Source organism: Lissotriton vulgaris, chromosome 5, assembly GCF_964263255.1.
Source record: "Lissotriton vulgaris chromosome 5, aLisVul1.2, whole genome shotgun sequence".
Classification (NCBI taxonomy): Eukaryota; Metazoa; Chordata; class Amphibia; order Caudata; family Salamandridae; genus Lissotriton; species Lissotriton vulgaris.
This window is the reverse complement of record NC_141693.1, coordinates 780,202,950-780,223,631: the sequence shown is the minus strand read 5'-3', so window position 1 is coordinate 780,223,631 and position 20,682 is coordinate 780,202,950. Positions and strand designations below refer to the sequence as shown.

Below are 20,682 nucleotides of genomic sequence, written 5' to 3'. Positions count from 1 at the left end.
TGGGGTGGGAGGACAGGAAACATGGGTCGCCCGGGGCCGGGCGGTGGCGTCTGGCCACGTTCCTATCTACAGGCGAACCTGTAGCGGGCCTGGACCAAGTGCCCAAAAGAAGGTCCGCCAAGGCCTCATTAAACGGCAGCAGAGGCTCCATGGAGCATGACTGCCGCTTAAGGACCTCAGTGAGGAGGTTAGTCCTCACGGCTGTGACGGGGAGCTCAAGGCCCAAGGCCTTGGCAGCCCTCATCAACACCACACCATAGGTAGCTCCCTCCTCCGAAGCCATGATAGGAGGAGAGACAAATCCAGTATCTGGAGAGTTGTCCAGGCCACTGGCCTCCCCAAGGTCTCCTGTCCAGTCTTCAGACCCCTCCCAATCCTCCATAATTCAATGAGGTCCATTCATAGAAACTAAAATCTCCAAACGGCGTCGAGATCGGCGCCGATAGACGTCGTCCCGACGTCGGAACCGATTGAAAGGAGGCATCGGGGACGGCGCCGCCGGAGGACGAAGCCGGAGGGGACACCACACGGACCGACGCCGGGGGGGTCGTAAGGTCCACCGGTGACGATCCATCGCCCGAGGAAGGTCTAGCGGCGCCGGGACCGAAGGCGCGACGACGCCGGGGCCGCAGTACCCTGCGGCGCCGGGCCCGAGGGCACCGGCGGTGTCGGGATCGCTGGACCCTGCGGCGCCGGGCCCGAAGGCGCCGGCGGCGTCGGGGCAGAAGCACCCGACAGCGTCGGGGTCAAAGCCCCCGACCCACTAGGCCCCCCAGACGGGTTCGCTGGGCCCGAAGGCGCCGCGGAACCCGTCGGAGGAGAAAGGGACCTCATGGCCATGAGGAAACGCTCGATCTCCTCCGGCGTCGCGTTCAGCCCAGGGACCGGGGGGTATGGGGCCGAACACGGCGCCCGCGACTCCCTAGGAGCCGCGTGGGCGGTGTCACCCGAACCCCCGGCCGCATCGTGCGAGCGTCGGGGGGAGTCAGAAGAGCGATGCTGTCTCTTCGACTTCTTATGCTTCTTACCTGACGACTTGGACCCGGAGGAGTGGTGCCGACTCTCGGAGCTGTGACGGCTCCGTCCCCGCGACCTGTCCCTCGACCTCCCGCTTCGAATTGGATCAAAAGATCACCAAAAGTTAGTCAAAAAGTGAGTAGGGAACTGCTCTTTCCAGATCTGCGCTGGCTGGCGCGGAAAAAAGAAGAACTGACGTCAGCATGCGGAGGCGGCGTCTAAGTACTCCGACGACGTCATCACGGCACCCACGACGACGGACGCGGAGCCGCAGACGACGCCTACCGATGCGCAAGGGTACTGCTACGCAAAATTTTCCGGATCCAGTCTGACGCCTGGGGATATTCTAAGGTAAGGAATTTATCACTAACGTGTCTCTTTCAGATAGTTATCATCTTATTGCCCTGCTAGACGTATAAGCAAAATACTTCGCAGAACTCATCCTGGAGGAATTATCGTCATGGGCCTCTGAAAAAGCCATCATCCCACTCAACCAAACGGGTTTCTGCAAAGGCCAAGGGACCACAACTAACATCATGGCACTGTCCCTCCTGATGGGTGCAGCAAAAGCAACCAAGTCACCTTTATTCCTCACGTTCATTGAATATACTGCTGCCTTCGACCATGTGGACTGCAACAAACTTTGGCAGAAACTATACAATTGGGGTATTCCGAAAACGCCTCCTAGATACTAGTCCCAATACTGCTCCACTCCAATACCTGGATTAAAATTAAACTTAGGGCAAGTACACACCTTTCGAAGCCGATTAGGACGACAAACGGACTAAAGCAGGGGTGCCTACTAGCGCCCATCTTATTCAATCATTTTTTAGCGGATTTACCTGCAGAACTTGATAAATGACGCAATCATGCACCCATGTTAGGGAAAATCACCCTGTCAAATCGGTTATACGCGGGCGATCTGGTGCTGATAAGCCGCTCGTCAACAGGCCTTCAGCACCTCTTGAACGCAGCCTATGCCTTCTCAGCAAAGAATGCCCTCCAAATAAATCTTAACAAATCAAAGGCCATGACGGTGAATTATAGGAAAAAAAGGTATCCATGCTGGCATTTGAATGGAGAAAAACTTGACTGGGTAGCCACATACAAGTATCTGGGTGTTCTCCTGGACTCAAATAATACGTCTAGGGCTCAACTTCACTCCATCCGAGGGAAGGCCACAATGACTTATCTGGCATTAAAATCATTAAAGGCCAAACTCCCCGATCTCACACTCAAACCCTTTCTTGAAGTCCTGCGTGCAAAACTACAACCAACGCTCCCATACGGGAGTGAATCTCTTCATGGGAAGGATGCCGCACTGCTAGACACAGTCATAGCCAATTCCTATAGGGCAATTTTTAATCTTCCTAAAAATGTCTCTCCTGCTCAGATTCGTTTAGAATTCGGCATCCTTAAACAAACATTAGAAAGGCGGAGTGCGTATGTAGCCAGCTGGCGCAAGATCCGCAATGCAGAGGCCGACTCTCTAAATGCCAACGTATGGGAAGAGTTACTCCAGCATCGTATTTCTTTGCCTAGAGACTACTTATTTGAATCAATTGAAGTTCTAGGTTTGTCTGACATCTGGGAAAAGTCAATAGATCTGCAGTCCTTCAAAAAATTAGCTAAAAAATCAGCACATATTATCTCATCGATTGAAGACAAGAAGGACTTAGCAAACAGAGCGCATGGATGGACAACCCTGGGTGATTATGGTAAAATATAGCCCAAGCATACCTCAATACCGGGATGAAAATAAAAGTCAAAGAAAAGTTTCTAAAATTACGCCTTGGTGTAATCCCGATACTGCCACACTTGCCCCCCTGGGAGAGAACACATGCTTCACAACAGTGTCGCCTGTGTAAGTCCGGTAAGGAGGACATTGTTCATGTGATCTGTATATGCCCTAGACTAAGGGATTTGAGGTATAAACTTTCCTACCATCCTTTAAATCACATGCTGTTCGGACCTGCAGGCAGGCAGTCAAACTATGCTTTACCACCAATAACACCAAACTGAATTGCTAGGTTGTGAAGTTCTTTGACCTATTAAGAAAAAGACTTAATAGCGTTTGAAAAACTTTATTAGGACCTGAGGACAACCTTGAACTGATCCCAGTAAATCTCGTACCTTTTAAGCTTAATTATACATTGTTTTTAATGTTTCTATTGGTGTTTTATATTTTTGTAAAGATTTTAATTAATCATGCACAAAATAAACATTACTTACTTACTTACTTACTCCTGCACTTGTGGAAAGGATTAACATATGTTGTTTTGGGTGGGGACATTCTTCCCTAGCACACTAGGTAAAAATTGTTTTGAAGTCATTAGAAACCCAATAAAGTTGGGAGTGCAACTTTGGATTCTCATCGGAAGGTGGAAAAGAGAGAAGCTGACATCATCGCGTAGGGGTGATGCTTATATTGGGTTTCGCTCCGTCACTTCCGGAGTTACGTGTGGTTAGCACAGAGCCGCCTAATGTTGTGCAGGAGAATAGCTATGTAAAAGTTTTCTGGATCCAGTCTGGTGCCTGGGTAGCATTCTAAGGGGAGGAATCTGCAGTTAGAAGTATCGATCAGAAACTGCACACCAATCAATTGAGGATTGCAGTACACAATTCAGAAAAAGATGTTCTAGTGGAATGCTACAATCAAACACTTAACTAGATGCTACGAAAAGCTAAGGATACAGACTAGATACATTCAGTATAAGTTCTTCACTTAATCTTATTCACAGTAAGTACTAGCCAAGTCTTCATCGGGTTCAGCCCATATGAGATTCTCTTCAGTTGACAACCTAGAACAAATCTAGATACAGTGCTACATGGTTGTACAGAGCTAAAAGATAATGAAACTCAATTAACTCAATATGTGTTTGCCCCAAAAGACGGCTCACAGACAACTTGAAAGGGTATAACAACTGTACTTCATAATGACCAAGTAGCCCAAGAGCTTTATTATAACAGAGGTTCTGGCCTCTAAGTGTTTGAGTCCAGCAATAACATGTTCATTCTGCTGCATCGGAAAATATTAGCCATGTTACCTCTCAGATCCATGAACCACATCAGAATAAATACCTTCAGATGGATAACATCAACTCGATGAAGGAATGGGAAGAAGCAGACTCTACATGTCTTGTCAGAAGCAAACATTTCCCCCAAACAACTCTGAGGATTTGTCCCAATCAAGTCTTTCCATTCAGGACAAAGGCTAGTGAACACCTCCATGACATGGTAAAACAAAAATGTTATCCGGTTCAATTCATGAAGAAAGCAGGAATGATATTTAAAAATATTCTGGAAAAGCCAATGCGATTCAACACAAGACTGTGACCAAGGAAGGAATTAAAGTCAGAGTAATACCATGCTGCATACATAAAGCTCAAAACAAGCAGTATGACAAACAATCAGGCCAAAGCTATAAATGGGAATAATCAAACATTTCCACAGTGACTGGGGTTTGCCCATACTTTCGGTTCCCCATCGTTCACCCATTTTTAAATTTAGTATTTTTTCTGTTCACCTATCCTTCTTTTATTACAACTCATTTGCTGAGCTCTGCTTGCATTCCACAGAATCTCCTCTTAACCCTTTCCTTACTCTGCCTCCACCAGATTTATCCACCTCTTTTCTGCTTTATTACTGTTTTACTAACTTGATTTTACATTTTGAAGGTGTTTTGGGGTTTGTTGTATATTGATTTTGACCAAGCGTATTTCTCTTAATTTATTTTCAAATATTTGGGTTTTCGGAAATGGGTTTCTTTGATCAGCCCTAGGACTTGTCTGCTTCCGTTTAGGGACTTTTTTTATGTTCAACTGCCTCTATATATCTATCTTAATAGAAAACGACCAGCAGAGGTCAGTAAAATACCAGAATTGCTTTCTGCTTGTTCAATTGCCTCTATTTAACTGTCTTGATAGAAAACAACCAGTAGAGGTCAGTAAAATACCAGAACTGCTTTCTGCTGAAGGACTTTCTTTTTTTAAACTTTTCTGGCAACTGCCTCTATTTAACTTTCTTGACAGAAAACGACCAGCAGAGGTCAGTAAAATACCAGACCCACTTTAGCATTCTCTAGATTCCAGTCCATAGAAATTGTCTTCCACAAGCACCCGTAGACAATAATATTTTTTTCAAATGTATTTTCAGTGATATGACCACCAAAGGCCCTGATTTCATATTAAAAACAGAGCTTTGGACTATACCGTTTCCCGCTGAAAGGCAATATTTCTCTCCATGTGTTCCCATAACTGGCGTGTTACGCAGTTTGGTGATTACTTTCCAGTAGATGTTTCAGAACCCTGGCTAATGTGCTGCATAGCTAAATACATATACGGTCCCAAAGGCGAGACCGATTGAATTGCAAATGCTTGTTTGCTCTATATCACAACCCTCAAGAGCAGTGGATAAACGCACTCAGGTAATATATACTATTAGCCCATTTATTGCTGAAAGAAATAATTGGATAAGGCTGGTTGAGACTGAACGAGATACTGGACATTAATATTGTTTACACAGAACAATACTGGAATGTTTCATGCTCCAACTGTGAATTCACTGTCAAAAAAACACTAACACTATCTCGAATTATCTGACTTGTGTGAAAACACCTAGCAAACGATGGGCAGTGCTATTGTTCCATCAGAGTAGCTTCCATAGTGATATGAAATTATTTCTAATCCATGCTTTAAATAATTTTCTATTAAATTGTCCTGTTGCTGCTCATTGTTCACAGCAGTAATGCAAGTGTACTTTAAGAAAACGAGGACACCTAAATATGACATCTGAAGAAGTACAAATAGAATCGAACTACAAATGAATTATACGAAACACCTAATTTAGTCAACAATTGGGTCGAGGAAAAGAAAATGAGGGGGGAACAGAATAAGGAGAAGAGAAGGGGAGAGAGTAGGACAAGAGACAAAGTGAGTGTTTATTTTCCAAGTTTCTGTGATTCATAACTGTTACAGCTTAGGGCTCTTTAAGGCCTTCTAGTCATGCACGACAACATACACGCCTAGGAACAGCAGCTTACCTTTTTTCGTGGAAACCCACCCCTGATGGATGGAGGATCATTCCAGCCTTCCACATTTCCACCTATAATAAAAAACAAAATAAGCTAACATCACTTCAGCTTTATTTCTGGTCAATTATCAACTTGTGTTTTGTTCCCTAAAAAAGGGTAAATAGAATGCTAAACTTCTCTCAGTGATTATATCTTTTCAACTTACTTATAGAAATATAATTTAGGTTAAACTACAGCACACCATTGGCTTGATATTTTGAGCATACTAGAGATTCAACACTCACATTTTGACAGCGGTACTTGTTATGTAATCTTCTGGCTAACTCAGCACCAGAAACACAGTCTGCGACTGATCCCATTTATTTAAACGGACTTATGAATATATAAACAATGTGTACATCAATCAAATTTGAAACATACCGATTTACCTGTATTTGAGATTGGTGGTGGCATTTTCTGTCTAAAAATAATTCATTTTAAATGCTTATAGGCATCAAATTTTAATTGACAGTACAATGGTGCTTTTTAACTATGACCATTGACATTTTATATTTCCTTGGATGCTCTCGGACATTTACAATTAGATATTTTTTTTTTAAAACTGACATATCAGGCTGATCTATACCACTAGACTATGGTGTACTTCGGCTACTGGAACATAAAATACTCATGCTAGAGATCTAGGAGCAACTAGACAGTCTGGAGCATGTAAAAACTATAGAACTGGCAGCAAAATCAAGAATTTAAATCTCTAATTTCTTGTATGTATTGTTCAACCTCTGTAGGTCTAGAATTGGAGTAAAAAACATATTTCTCCTGTGGATGATAAAAAAAAATGCCCGTAACATCACCACCTTTTTAGGTCTCGCTGAGCCAGCGCGCATGCGCTGTCAGCGAGACATTTAGTAACTGGCTTTTTGAAGGGCTTTCTCTGGCCACCCGCGAGTGGTAACGCATGCAGGCATGCGCTTAAGAGCACAGGCGCCATTTCTCGGGCACCCTTACAGCCGAAATTACTTTCACTTTCGCAGCGCCGATGGCAGCGTGGCCAATGCTTGTTGAGAACTGCTACTCGGAATACATATCTTGTAGAATGTACTTGTTAAACAAACAGGGCTGTTGCCTGCCCCTCGCTTCCCCCAAAACCATAATTTTTGGACTCCGTTTCTGGTGTGGTCCTAGTAACGCAAAACAGGTTAGCTGTATCTTATTTATGCAATGGTGTTCATTATACACTTAGGAAGCTAAATAAAGGCCTACTTATACTATCCAGAATGTGAAAACATGATGGGCACACAATGTCTGAACGAAAAATGGTTTTGACTATGATTTTTAAAAACAACCCGATACATGAATTGCTTTATGGGCCTTGCTTACAAACCAGTTTCCTGGAATATGTATTAGCTACTTGCATTTTGTCAGTTTTCTCCGAGTTAACAAACATTTTTGTTTTCTTCTTATAAGTAAACATTGTTTCTGCAGTTTGCTCGCCATTAAATCACCATGCTGTGCAGATGTGCACATTTTAAAATTTAGAGAACATTGAAGTGTTTCAGTATTGGTGTCTTTTTTAATATGATAGAGCTTACCGGTTTCACTTTGTCTTTTTGCCCATACTTTTTCCTGCTAAGATCTCTCCCTGACTGTACCTCAAACTACCTCTACCTTACTCTGCACACACTTCTCCCTCCCCCACCTATGTCAGCCTCCACCTTTCTGTTTGCATACCTCTAGCCTACATCTGTCAACTAGCGCCTTTCTCCGCCTACACCTCTGAGTCCATTGCTCTCCGTGCCTGCACCGGCTTTTCGTCATCTTAGCTCGCCCCTGGCGCCTGCCCGTACCTTTCCCTGGTCCCTGCTTTACCTCTCGTTGCGTACACCTTCCAGCACGTACCTCATCCTGCCCTGCATCCTGCACCTCATCCTGCCCTGCATTAACCTTCACCCGCCTGCAACATTCCCTGCACGCACATTTTCCTGCAGCAGCTCTCTCCAGCCCGCAGTTATCTGTCCGCCCTTCTTCAGCGCACATCTCTTCGAGCCCACACTGTTCCCTGGCTGCACAATTCTATTTTACCTGTTTCTGCCCAAATGTCTCTGTCTGCACCCCTCCATGCCTGTACCTCTCCCAGGCTGCCCCGCTCCATGACCTTTGCACCCCATTGCTCTTCCTGCCTACACATCGCCATACATTTTCCCAGCCGGACTTATATCAAATCATCAGCAAGATCTCTTATCACAGAGCAGCAGACTCCAGGACTGCTGAATCCCCACCATGCAAGGGACAGCCTCCCTGCACGTGGCAGTCTACCAGGCTTACCGTGGTGGGTTAAGGACTGTGTAGTCCGAACAGCCTGGCACATCCTATAGTAGTCGTCTTTTTCACATGCCACTTTGTAAAATATGCACGAATCCTCAAATGGTTATAAGCAGTTATTGCATAAGTTATGTTACCGTCCTTGGTAAAGTGTCATTAGAGTGGTTTTGCAGCATTTTCGAGTCGGTTTGTAGTGATGTTGCTGGAGCTGTGTACTGGTAAGACTCGTGTGTGCTAGAGTGTGTGTGCTTGAGTGTGTGTGTTAGATATTCGGGGATCTGGGAGGCAAGCCGGAGTCTTTTACCAGCCGCCTACACATCTCAGTTGGTAGACATGCCCAGCACATGGAAGTCATCTGAGCATGTTGTTGCAGGGTTTGAGATTTCTGTCTCGTTTTATAAACCTTGTTGGGACTTTTCCCCAAGAATATTTGCTATTACATCACCCTGGATACACCAAACATGCTCCGTGTATTCGGAATCCTGCTTTATTTACATTAACTGGGATTAAGTGGGAGCCGGTTTGCTAACGACATCTTGAGGACATTCGGAAACGTTCCGTGGGTATGCATTCCACCCGTTGCCCACCATTAGCTTTGTGGTTTGTAACTCACATTTGCTGGTTTTCTGTTTGCTAACTTTATTTCTTTATGGCTGACCAGTTTCAGTTCATCGCTTGCCTTGTCCAAACTCCATTTACTATATTCTAATAGTACTGAATTTCTGTAAACGGGGCTTTAAATCTTCATATCCTGTCACGTTTGCTACTTATTCAAAGACCGTAGTCAAATGTCAGGCTATGTCTTCCAGGGAGCTTGCGCTTTACTTTTTTTCTCTAACTTCAAAGTGAGACGATTTATGTGACAATCATGTTAGCTACTCGGGGTGTGCTGTAGGATATTCTTTTTCTAGCACAAAACAAAATGTAAATGCCTGTAGATGAACTGTGCAGCTATTTCAGAATAAGGAATGCACAAATGAAACACATTTTTGGATCATCTGAATTGTGGTGGGAACAACATTTTTAAAATGATCAAAACAAAACAATACACTATGTGATGACCTTTCCACACATTGTTTGTAGCTGTATACCTATATCAGTAAATCTGTATGTATGTGCAGATGTAGGAGTAATTTCAATTGAAGATGTGTTGCCATACCATGCATACACCACTTTACCTCACTCTAGTCTGCACCACGTCACTGCGATCTACTCTGCACCACTCCAAACTATGCCACTCCACTGTACTATACTGCACCACTCTACGCCACTTCACTTGAAGCCTCTACTCAACACTATTGCACTCCACCCCACCCTTCTCTTCACCACTGCACTTTACACCACTGCATCTACGCAAATTCACTCTAAGACACTAATCTATCCTGCACTCTACAAGACTCTATTCTGTGCCACTGCACTCTAAACCACTTCACTCTACTCTGAAACAATCTACACTGCACTACATGCCACTCTATTCCACTCTATGCCATTCCACTCCTCTCCACTGCAATCTACCCTGTGCCATTGCACTCCACGCCAATGTACTCCACCACTTTACTCAAAACCCATACACCCTATGCCACTGCACTCTGCTAGTCTACTCTGTACTACTGCACTATACTTAACAACATTCTACTCCACTGCACTCTACACGACTACACCATTGCACTCTGTCACTTTACTCTGCACCACTCTACGCCACTGCACCCCAATGCGCACTGTACGCCATTCTACTCTATACCACTGCACTCTACTCTGCACCACTCTACTCAATTGCACTCTACACTAATCTCATCTTCTGTGCACCAATGCACTTTTCGCCACTTCTCTCGATGCCTCTCTACTCTGCACTACTGTATCTATGCCAGTGCACTCTACCCCACACTACTATGCACCACTGCACTCTTCGCCAGTGCACCACTCTACTCGGCCACTGCACTCTATACCACTGTACTCTGACATTCTACTTTGCAAGATTGAACTCAACACCACTCTGTGCATAGCCAATAGGTCTCACTTTTGGCACCTTATAAGTATTTAGTTATGCAGAACAATAGCCTTGGTGCAACAACATTAACTGTTGCATGGTTAACCCCTTCGATGCTCATGACGAGCTCAGCTCGTCATGAGGCACAGTTGAGCTGTGCTGATGACGAGCTGAGCTCGTCATGAACAATGATAAATCTGAGAATCCAGCGCTGGAGAAAAATATCCCTAGCAGCCAAGGTGTTAAAAACTTATAAGGCCTCAAAGGCGCGACCTATTGTCTATGCCAAGGTTTGTTTGTGAAAGAGGATACTCTCTGCAGCACCCTTTTGTATAAGGGGAGCAATCTCTTCTATTAAGATATTTGTGCAGGGTGACAAAGTTGGAGAGCAAATGGAAGAGAGCTTCTTCTAAAAAAGAATGTAAATCTGTAAGATCCAAGGATCAAAAGCAATTATTGACTATTTTTAAGAAGAAGTAAGCCACCGAACTAGCATGTCATGGGATGGAAAATGGATTGACTCGGGCAGCATGTGCAGCTGAAGAACCATAGGAAGGGGATGTTGCTGCTATTTGTCTACGTATAGGAGAAGAAACAAATATGGCAGGAACATGGGCATCAGTTTCATGGCAGCCGGTTACGAGGAATTTGTGGACAGGGATTTGTGAAAACAATACTCCACTGGAGAGAAGGAACTAAGGTAGCAGCCAAATAAGAGAAGCTCAGTGCTTAGAATTGGAAATAAAACGCAAGAAGGATTTGTTTAAACTAAAAGTTTTGCAAATTGTGAGTTAACACTATATCAGAAATAGGATACATTTTGAAACTCAAAAGAGTAAGTTTACAGAGCAAATAGAAATCACCTGAAACCTGGCCATTAAAAGAAGACCACAAACCTTGAAGGAGATTAAGGAATATTTGATTGCGATGTAACTACAAATTGTGTCTGATAAAGTGAAATTACTCGATGATAAAGGACTTTAATTTAAAGGTGACCGTACTAATAAGTGAAGCACAAGTTATTACCTTCGGTAACGATATATCTGTAAGAAACAGTAGTTAGTATTAGATTCCTTACCTTAGAATATCCCCAGGCTTCAGACTGGATCCGGAAATTTTTGCGCAGCAGTACCCTTGCGCGTCGGTAGGCGTCGTCTGCGGCTCCGAGTCCGTCGTCGGCGTCGTGGGCGCCGGGATGATGTTGTCGGAGTACTTAGACGCCGCCTCCGCGTGCTGACGTCAGTTCTTAAACACAGCTTTTCCGCGCCAAAAACGCAGAGCCATGTCAATAACCAACACTGGTGCCATTGAAACTAGGGCCCTGAAAGGGGATGACCTTAACCCTAGATATCGGTTCGCAGAACGGGGAGGATGGGTGGGGCGGTAAGGAATCTAATACTAACTACTGTTTCTTACAGATGTATCGTTACCGAAGGTAAGTAACTTGTGCATCTGAAGGAAACAGGTTAGTATTAGATGACTTACCTTAGACTAGATACCCCAGCAATACCAACCCCGGTGGTGGGTCTGCGAACCAATAATCACACCAGAAAGTCCTGGAGGACGGAACGGCCGACGAAGCCATCCCTCCGGACTTGGCTGTCCAGGCAGTAGTGTTGTGCGAACGTGTGCAGCGAGGCCCACGTAGCTGCCTGACAAATGTCCTGCAAGGGGACTCCCCGACCCAGGGCAGTGGTAGCCGCAGTGGCCCGAGTGGAATGGGCCCTCAGCCCAACAGAAGGCTCCTTCCTTGCCAAGGAGTAACATGCCTTGATACACAAGACGACCCACCAAGAAATGGTCCGCTTGTGTACTGCCCGTCCCTTCTTAGCGCCCACGTAACCAACAAAGAGTTGGTCATCCACCCGGAACTGGCGTGTGCGAATCAAATAGAATGAGAGCGCATGTTTTGGGTCCAGACGGTGGAGCCGCTCTTCCTCCTTTGAGGGATGCGGAAAGAAGGTGGGCAAGGTTATAGACTGCCCGATGTGGAAGGCCGTGACAACCTTGGGCAGGAAAGAGGGTCTTGTCCGCAACACAACCTTGTCCGGATGGACAGAAAGGAAAGGAGGTTTAGAGGAAAGAGCCCGGAGCTCACTCACTCTCCTGGCAGAGGTGATGGCAACCAGGAAAGCAGTCTTCAAAGTAAGAAGGCGGATAGGACAGTTGTGAAGTGGCTCAAAGTAAGAACCAGGTTCAAGTCCCACTGAGGCATCACGAAGGGAACAGGTGGAAACGGGTGGGTGATGCCTTTCAGAAAGCGATTTACAATAGGGGACTTGAACAAAGATGGTTGATCAGGCCCGAAAGGGCAGAAAGTAGCCCTTGGTAGTGCCCAGAGCAGAGCCCTGCTGGGCAAGAGAAAGAAGGAAGAGAAGAACCTCAGAAAGAGGGGCAGAGAGAGGATCCACAGCCTTTGCTGTGCACCGTGCCACAAATCTGTTCCACCTGCAGGCGTATACCGACTTAGTGGAGGGACGCCTGGCTGCCAGAATGAGATCACAAACTTCAGGAGGCAAGTCAAGTGGCCTCAACTGTCGCCGCTCAATCTCCAAACATGGAGGTGGAGACTGGACAGGTTCGGGTGGAGGAACGTCCCCTGTTGCTGCGACAGAAGGTCCTCCAGAAGAGGCAGACGAACCGGGGGATCGACTGACATACTGAGTAGCTCGGGATACCAGTACCTTCGTGCCCAGTCCTGAGCCACAAGGATGACTTGGGCCCGGTCACATTTGATCTTCTTCAGCACTCTGGGCAGAAGTGGTATAGGCGGAAAGGCGTACAACAGACCGCAACCCCACTCGCGACGAAAAGCGTCTCCGAGCGAGTGGCGCCTTGGAAATTCCAACGCGCAGAACTGATGACATTGCGCGTTCTCTTCGGTGGCGAATAGATATGACCAAGGCTCTCCCCACTGCTGAAAGAGGCCTTGCGCCACGTCCGAGTTCAGACACCATTCGTGATCCATCATGCACCGGCGGCTGAGTTTGTCCGCCCTGGCGTTCAGAGAACCTGCCAGGTGTTGAACCACCAGGGTCCCACCCTGATATTGCAGCCATTGCCAGAGGTGCAGAGCCTCTTGGCAGAGGGTATACGACCCCGCCCTGTTTGTTGCAGTACCACATGGCGGTGGTGTTTTCCGTGAGCACTTGCACTACACTCCCCCGGACAGAGGGGAGGAATGCCTTCAGTGCTAGAAGAATCGCCCGCAGCTCCAAAAGGTTGAAATGGAGCCAGGACTCCGCCGGAGAGCAGAGGCCTCTGATCTCCGCCTCTCCCATGTGGCCTCCCCAGCCCTAAAGGGACGCGTCCGTCACAACTACGTGCTCCGGTTGGGGAACTGCAGCTGTCTCGCAGTGCCCTTCGAGATCAGGACATGGTCAGACAGGTTGCCCTGATGCTGGGCCCACTGAAACTTCAGGTCCCACTGCAGAGCCCGCATCCGCCAACGGGCGTGATGCACCAGAAGGATGGAGGAAGCCATCAGCCCCAGAAGCCGCAGAGTCAACCTGACCGAGACTCGGATACAGGCTGAAAGATCGGAATCAGAGCCTGTATATCCTGAATCTGCTGTTCGGGGGGGGGGGGCGGGTAGTAAACCCGAAACTGCACCGAGTCCAGAACCGCTCCGATGAAAAGTAGCTTCTGAGAGGGGCTCAGGTGTGACTTCGGCACATTGAAGGAGAACCCCAGCTGGTGCAGGAGGTCTGCAGTCGTCTGGAGATGGCTGACGACTGTCTGGGGCGAGCCCGCCTTCAACAACCAGTCATCGAGGTAGGGGAAGAATGAAACCCCTAACCTGCGCAGATGAGCTGCAACCACCGCCATCACCTTTGTGAACACCCGTGGGGCGCTGGTAAGGCCGAAGGGGAGCACGGTAAACTGAAAGTGCTCGTGGCTTACTGTGAACCGCAGGTAGCGCCGGTGGGCCGGCAGGACGGGGATGTGGAAATAAGCGTCCTGCAAGTCCAACGCTACCATCCAGTCGCCTGGGTCCAAGGCAGCTAAGACCTGAGCCAGTGTCAGCATTTTGATGTTCTCCTTCCGGAGGAAGCTGTTGACGTTCCGTAGATCCAAGATAGGGGGTAGGCACCCTTTGCCCTTCTTGGGTACCAGAAAGTAGTGGGAGTAGCAACCACACCCTACTTCTGGCCCAGAAACGCGCTCGATAGCCCCCTTGGCCAAGAGGGCCGTAACTTCCTCCTGCAGAAGCCGCATATGATCCCCCAATACGCGGTGGTATTGCGGTGGCATGGCTTGAGGGGTTGTCTCAAAGGGGAGGGAGTAGCCCCTACGGACGATTTGCAGCACCCACCTGTCCGATGTGACAGTGCGCCAGTGGGAGTGGTGATGGCGAACCATGCCCTCCACTGGCATCACATGGGCCTGAAAGAACGGACTAGGAGGGTTTTGAGGCGGATGCTGCGGGGGAAGGTGTGGACTGTCCTCTCCGTTGTCCCCGACCGCCTCTACAGCGATTTCCACAGCCGCCACCTCGTTGGATGTTAGTCTGCGGTGCGTGGCTGGCAGCACGTGTGGGGGTGCCCCTTCCTTGGCCACGAAAGGAGCGAAAGGCACCCGTTTGCTGGCGCGGGGTCGAGAGGCCCAAGGACTTGGCCGTAGCCCTGAAGTCCTTAAAGCGCTCAAGCGCATGGTCTGCCTTGTCGCCAAAGAGGCGACGGCCGTCAAGCGGCATGTCCATGAGAGTATTCTGGACATCCGTTGAAAAGTTGGCGGACCTCAACCAGGTGTGGCGACGAATCGCCACCGTCGTTGCCATTGCTCTGCTCAGTGAGTCGGTGGAATCCAGCCCACACCGGATGGAGAAACGTGCTGCATCTCGACCCTCTGCAAGGGCTTGGGCGAGTTTAGCCTTGACCTCCGCCGGCCATTGTGGCAGCACGTCCGCGACCGTGTCCCACAGGGAGTGGGTGTAGCGGCCCAAGAGGCATGCGGTGTTGGAAGACCGCAGTCCCAAACTAAGGGAGGAGAATATTTTCTTTCCATAATTCTTATACCTCTTGGATTCCCGATCAGGCGGAGCCGACTGGAATGCGGTCTGGGAATTAGAGGCCTGGATGACCAGGCTCTCGGGGGTGGGGTAGGTGGACAGGAAACAAGGGTCGCCCGGGGCCGGGCGGTGGCGTCTGGCCATGTTCCTATCTACAGGCTGGCCTGTAGCGGGCCTGGACCAAGTGCCCAAAAGAATGTCTGTCAAGGTCTCATTAAACGGCAGCAGAGGCTCTGTTCAGCTTGACTGCGGTTTGAGGACCTCAGTGAGGAGGTTAGTCCTCAAGGCCGTGACGAGGAGCTCAAGGCCCAAGGCCTTGGCTGCCAGCGTCAACACCACACTGAAGGTTGCCCCCTCCTCCGTAGCCACGGTAAGGGGGGAGACAAAACCAGTGTCCGGCGAAGTGTCCAGACTACTGGCATGCCCAAGTCCACCTTTCCAGTCCTCCTGGGACTGACACTCACGTGGGAGACAAAACCAGTGTCCGGCGAAGTGTCCAGACCACTGGCATGCCCAAGTCCACCTTTCCAGTCCTCCTGGGACTGACACTCACGTGTCAGAGGGTCCTCAGACCCCTCCCAATACTCCTCATCACCCATCTCCTGATAATCAGGGTTGTCAAAGGACGGGGCCGTTTCATTGAAGTAGAACTCCCCAAGCGGCATCAAGAGCGGCGCCGCTCCGACGCCGGAACCGGGTCGAGGGTGGTATTGGGGATGACGCCGCCTGTGGTACCGGCTTCGGTGAGGTCGTCAGGTCGACCGGCGACGATCCGGATCCAGTGGGGCCCTGCGGCACCGGACCCGAAGGCGCCGGCGGCGTCGGGCCGAAGCACCTGGCGGCATCGGGGCCGAAGCACCCGACCCGCAAGGTCCCCCAGACGGGTCCGCTGGGCCCGAAGGCGCCGCGGAGCCCGTCGGAGGAGAGAGGGACCTCATGGCCATGAGGAAACGCTCGATCTCCTCCTGCGTCGCTTGCTGCCCAGGGACCGGAGGGTATGGGGCAGGTCGCGACGCCCGCGACTCAGACGGTGCCGCGTGGGCGGTGTCACCCGAACCCCTGGCCGCATCGCGCGAGCATCGTGGGAGTCGGAAGAGCGATGACGTCTCTTCGACTTCTTGTGCTTACCTGACAAAGACTTCGACCCGGAAGAGTGACGTCGACTCCCGGAGCTATGATGGCTCCGCCCCCGCGAAAGGTCCCTCGAACTCCGTCCGGACCGGGACCTCTCACAGTGCGGGGCCGACTGCCAGAGCTCGAGCCGCTTGCGGGACCGCTCCCGCCTAGCCTTCGAGGTTAAGGCCCAACAGTCGGAGCAGGTCTTGTCGTCATGATCGACGCCGAGACAGTGGAGGCACCGACGGTGAGGGTCGGTGACCGACATCAGTCGGTCGCAGTCCCCACAAGGCTTAAAACCTGGCATCCCTATCGGCACCGATCGGAGTCGAAGACTCGAGAAATGATCAAAAAGATCTCAAAAAAGTTAGTCAAAAAGTGACTAAGGTACCACTTTTTCCGGATCTGCGCTGCTGGCGCGGAAAAAAGAAGAACTGACGTCAGCACGAGCACGCGGAGCCACAGACGACGCCTACCGAAGCGTACTGCTACACAAAAATTTCCGGATCCAGTCTGACGCATGGGGATATTCTAAGGTAAGGAATCTAATACTAACCTGTTTCTTTCAGATGTGTGAATTGGGTATATTTTACAATCTTGTCATGTACGGCACCGTATATCTGCATTACATTCATTGATGTATACGGACCCTTGATGAAAAGCCACATAGGTTTGAAATGCTCTGGGATAGCAACAAAAATGTAAAAGGAGGTTAACATATGAAAATCAAAAAATATAAAGAAAAAAGTAATTTAAGCAGAAACAATATTTTGTATATATTCATCCATAATTAAAATGATGTGGCGAAAGTGGCATAAACATGGGGGAATCTTTTGTGCCATGCCTATTGTGACAGTATGCAACAAAGCGTTCCGATGTAGGATTATTGGATTTGTCCACCTAACCACATGGGGCTATGCGAGAAGCACAGCAAAACTTTGAAAAGAAAACTACAGAAACACATACCACCACTTGCAGAACAATGTCATAGTGTGAGGAGGGGGTGGGGCCTTGCGACAATAAATACCTACGAGGCACCTTTGAACCCCACCCGCCCCCATGCCCCCTCCCAAAAAAAGCTGGCTGGTGCCGATGATCCGGGGTGATTTAACAACCCTAAATGGACGTGAGTTGTTCAAAGCCTCTCGAAATCGAGCTGGAAAACCACTATTTACAGTGGTTTTTAGATGTTTTTCCCTGCCACAGTGTGATATTGACTCCTCACCGGGAGACCGTGTAATGGGAGCCAATATCGTGTGTTACACTGTGGCACCGTGTGAGTTGGCAGGTATGGAAACAACGTTCACAAGGAGGGAGTGCTGCTCACTGTGTGTACATTGCTCGTTGTTCTTTCTGATCTCCTCTGACCATGATTGCATGAAAGGATTTCTGCTGCTGTTGAAAAAGCACAGTGGTTGTATTTATCCATGCATGCTTGCATGGAACTACAGTGGACCCAGTGAGAGCCGCCAATAGCATTGACATCATCCAATCCTGTTTGCATGCTAGGCTTTCAGGCAGCTATGCCACTGTTGAACAAATCCTTAAAGGAATGTCTGCACCCCAAAAGGAATGTCTGCACCCCCCCCCCGACAATTTCTCTGTGGAAATTAAATTCATTCACCACAAAGTGATTGCAACTCGCCAGTAGAGAGAAAGCATTGGAAGATTTCAAGGCCGACTTACATGACTTAAGACACTTCTTCAGGAAATAATCTAAATGGTTGGATTCTCTGCCAGAAGCATTCGCAAGAATAGTCCCCTTCTTACCTTTAGTACCCGAAACTACCACAGTTATGCAAGTATGAGAAGAAAAAAAAAACGCGGATCAGCTGTAGCAGGTTTATATGTGTTAGATGCCAACATTACAACAGAAAGCAATGTTTAGGCTGATTCATACGTAATGCAATGCTTAATGTCTCCTCTGCCATCACAGTGACATTAGCAACATGCCTTAAAATCAGGTAGTACCCAAACCATAGGTGTATAATAAATCCACCAACATACATGACTGTGTACTTTATACGAGTACCCACTCACTATCCTCTTCATAATCTTACTTATTCTTGGCTATGGGATTCTGAAAAGTCAAAGCATGTGATTAAGTCCAAACTAAATGCTTCATTATTTGGAAATACTCCTGCCTGGACTTCTGCATCCCAGAGGAGTCTGACCCTTTCCGAAAAAGATTAATCCTTTGCCTGGTCTCTTAGGTATGGATTCAATACAAGAATAGGAATTAAGGTTGCTGATGCCATGACCTGGAGGCATCTCTAGTGCCATACATACCAAGGGCACAGGGACTAAAACATAAGTCAAAGTAATACAACGGAGTGAAATCCAACTACAGTAAAGGAAACAACAGCTGAGGCAATGACTCCAAATCAACCGAGATGGTTTGCAAAATACCAACTCACAGGCTTACTTATGCTCTCAAAATTGGGAGTAGGGGTGAAAAAAGCCAACACGGCCTTCTGAAAGGCTTTTAATAAAGGAGTCAAAGCTCCATTAGGATAAAAGCTCATTTGAAGAATATCTTGAATAGTCATCTAAGAAAATGAAATGAAGACACCTCTTTGTTTTCTTATGGTTTGAAGCAGAAGGGTTCAACTCATATTTTTTATGACGCGTAGGACAATAGCTCCTAGTTAACGGAGAAATACACTCTAAACACTTGGCTACAGCAGTAGACTTTGAATTAGACTTTAGGAAGCCCTAAGAAGTTTGGCCTTCCTTCCCCCTTAATGACTAATTGCATAAGGCAAATTAATGATACGAAGTACTGTTGAAAGAATTAAGAGTTCACTACATATGCTGGAGCTGTGTATCTTTAACAGACAGGTTTTCTGCAAAACGAACCTGTAAAAGACTAGGGGCCATATGTAGGTAATCCAAATTTACCAATTCTAAAATACCGAATTTTAACGATTCGGTATTTCAGAATCGGTAAATGCTAAGTAGGTATTGCTCGGTAAATTTGACTGAATCAGTAAAATTCTGTAAATACCGATTCGGTATTTAGCGATTTGGTAATTCCCATTCATTCCTATGGACCTGGAGGCCCATAGTAATAAATGGGATGCCATTCACTATTACTGATTCGGTAAATACCGAATCAGTAATAGGGGGTGCATATTCAAGGGTGGCAGGGTGTCACATTGACACCCTGTTACACCCCTGAATCGTGCATGTGTGCACATGTGGCACACATACATGCCCTAAGGGCATGCATGTCTGCCACATGGCACTTTTGGAAAAGCACAAATTTGCTTTTTCAAAAATTTTCGTTATTTACCAACAACTTTTAGTTGGTGGTAAATACCGAAACCTTAACTCAGAAATGCACTCACTTGAGTGCTCCCTACATCACGGATTCGGTAATTTACCGAATCGGTATTTTAAGGATTCGTGGCCAGATGTAGATAATCTCGATTTACCTACTCTTAAATACCGAATCATATCGATTCGGTATTTAGGAGTAGGTAAATGGGATGTAGGTAATTTCTCTTTTGAAATTACTGAACCGGTAAGAATCGGTAATTACCGAATCGGTATTTGCCGATTCGGTAATTGCCATTCATTCCTATGGACCTGGAGGCCCATAGGAATGAATGTCAATTACCGAATCGGTAAATACCGATTCGGTAATTGGAGGAAACATTGAAGGGTGGCAGGGTGTCACTTTGACACCCTGTTGCACCCCTCAATCGTGTATGGGTGCACATGTTGCAGACATACATGCCTTAAGGGCATGTATGTCTGCAACATGGCAGCGTTTGAAAAGCAAAAAAAATGCTTTTTCAAAGCTTTTCATTATTTACCACCAACGTCTAGTTGGTGGTAAATAACGAATTCTTAAAGCCCTGTAGCACTGATTACAGTGCTACCTACATCTAAAAATACAGATTTGGTAATTTTACCGATTCGGTTATTCTACAGAATCGGTAAAATTACCGATTCGGTAAAATTACTGAATCTGTATTGTAGGTGGCCCTACATCTTAGTATCCAAATACCGTCGGTAACGGCCGAAAATTGGTATTTTCGGCTGTTACCGACTGGTATTTGGATACCTACATCTGGCCCTCTGTAATTTACCGATTCGGAATTACCAAATCCTTAAATTGGGCCCCTACATCTCAAATGCCTAATACCAGTCGGTAACGGCCGAAATTCGGTAATTTCGGCAGTTAGCGACCGG

The 20,682-nt window shown here is 47.4% G+C and overlaps 1 protein-coding gene across 1 annotated transcript in view; it reads right to left on the bottom strand.

Moving 5' to 3' along the window:
• The window catches only part of SEC31B (SEC31 homolog B, COPII component), a 1,335,991-nt gene that overhangs the window by 440,611 nt on the left and 874,698 nt on the right, over positions 1–20,682 (bottom strand). The window contains exon 18 of the mRNA XM_086922250.1: positions 6,059–6,120. Coding sequence (XP_086778376.1) covers positions 6,059–6,120 — 62 coding nt within the window. The remainder of the gene's footprint in view (positions 1–6,058; positions 6,121–20,682) is intronic.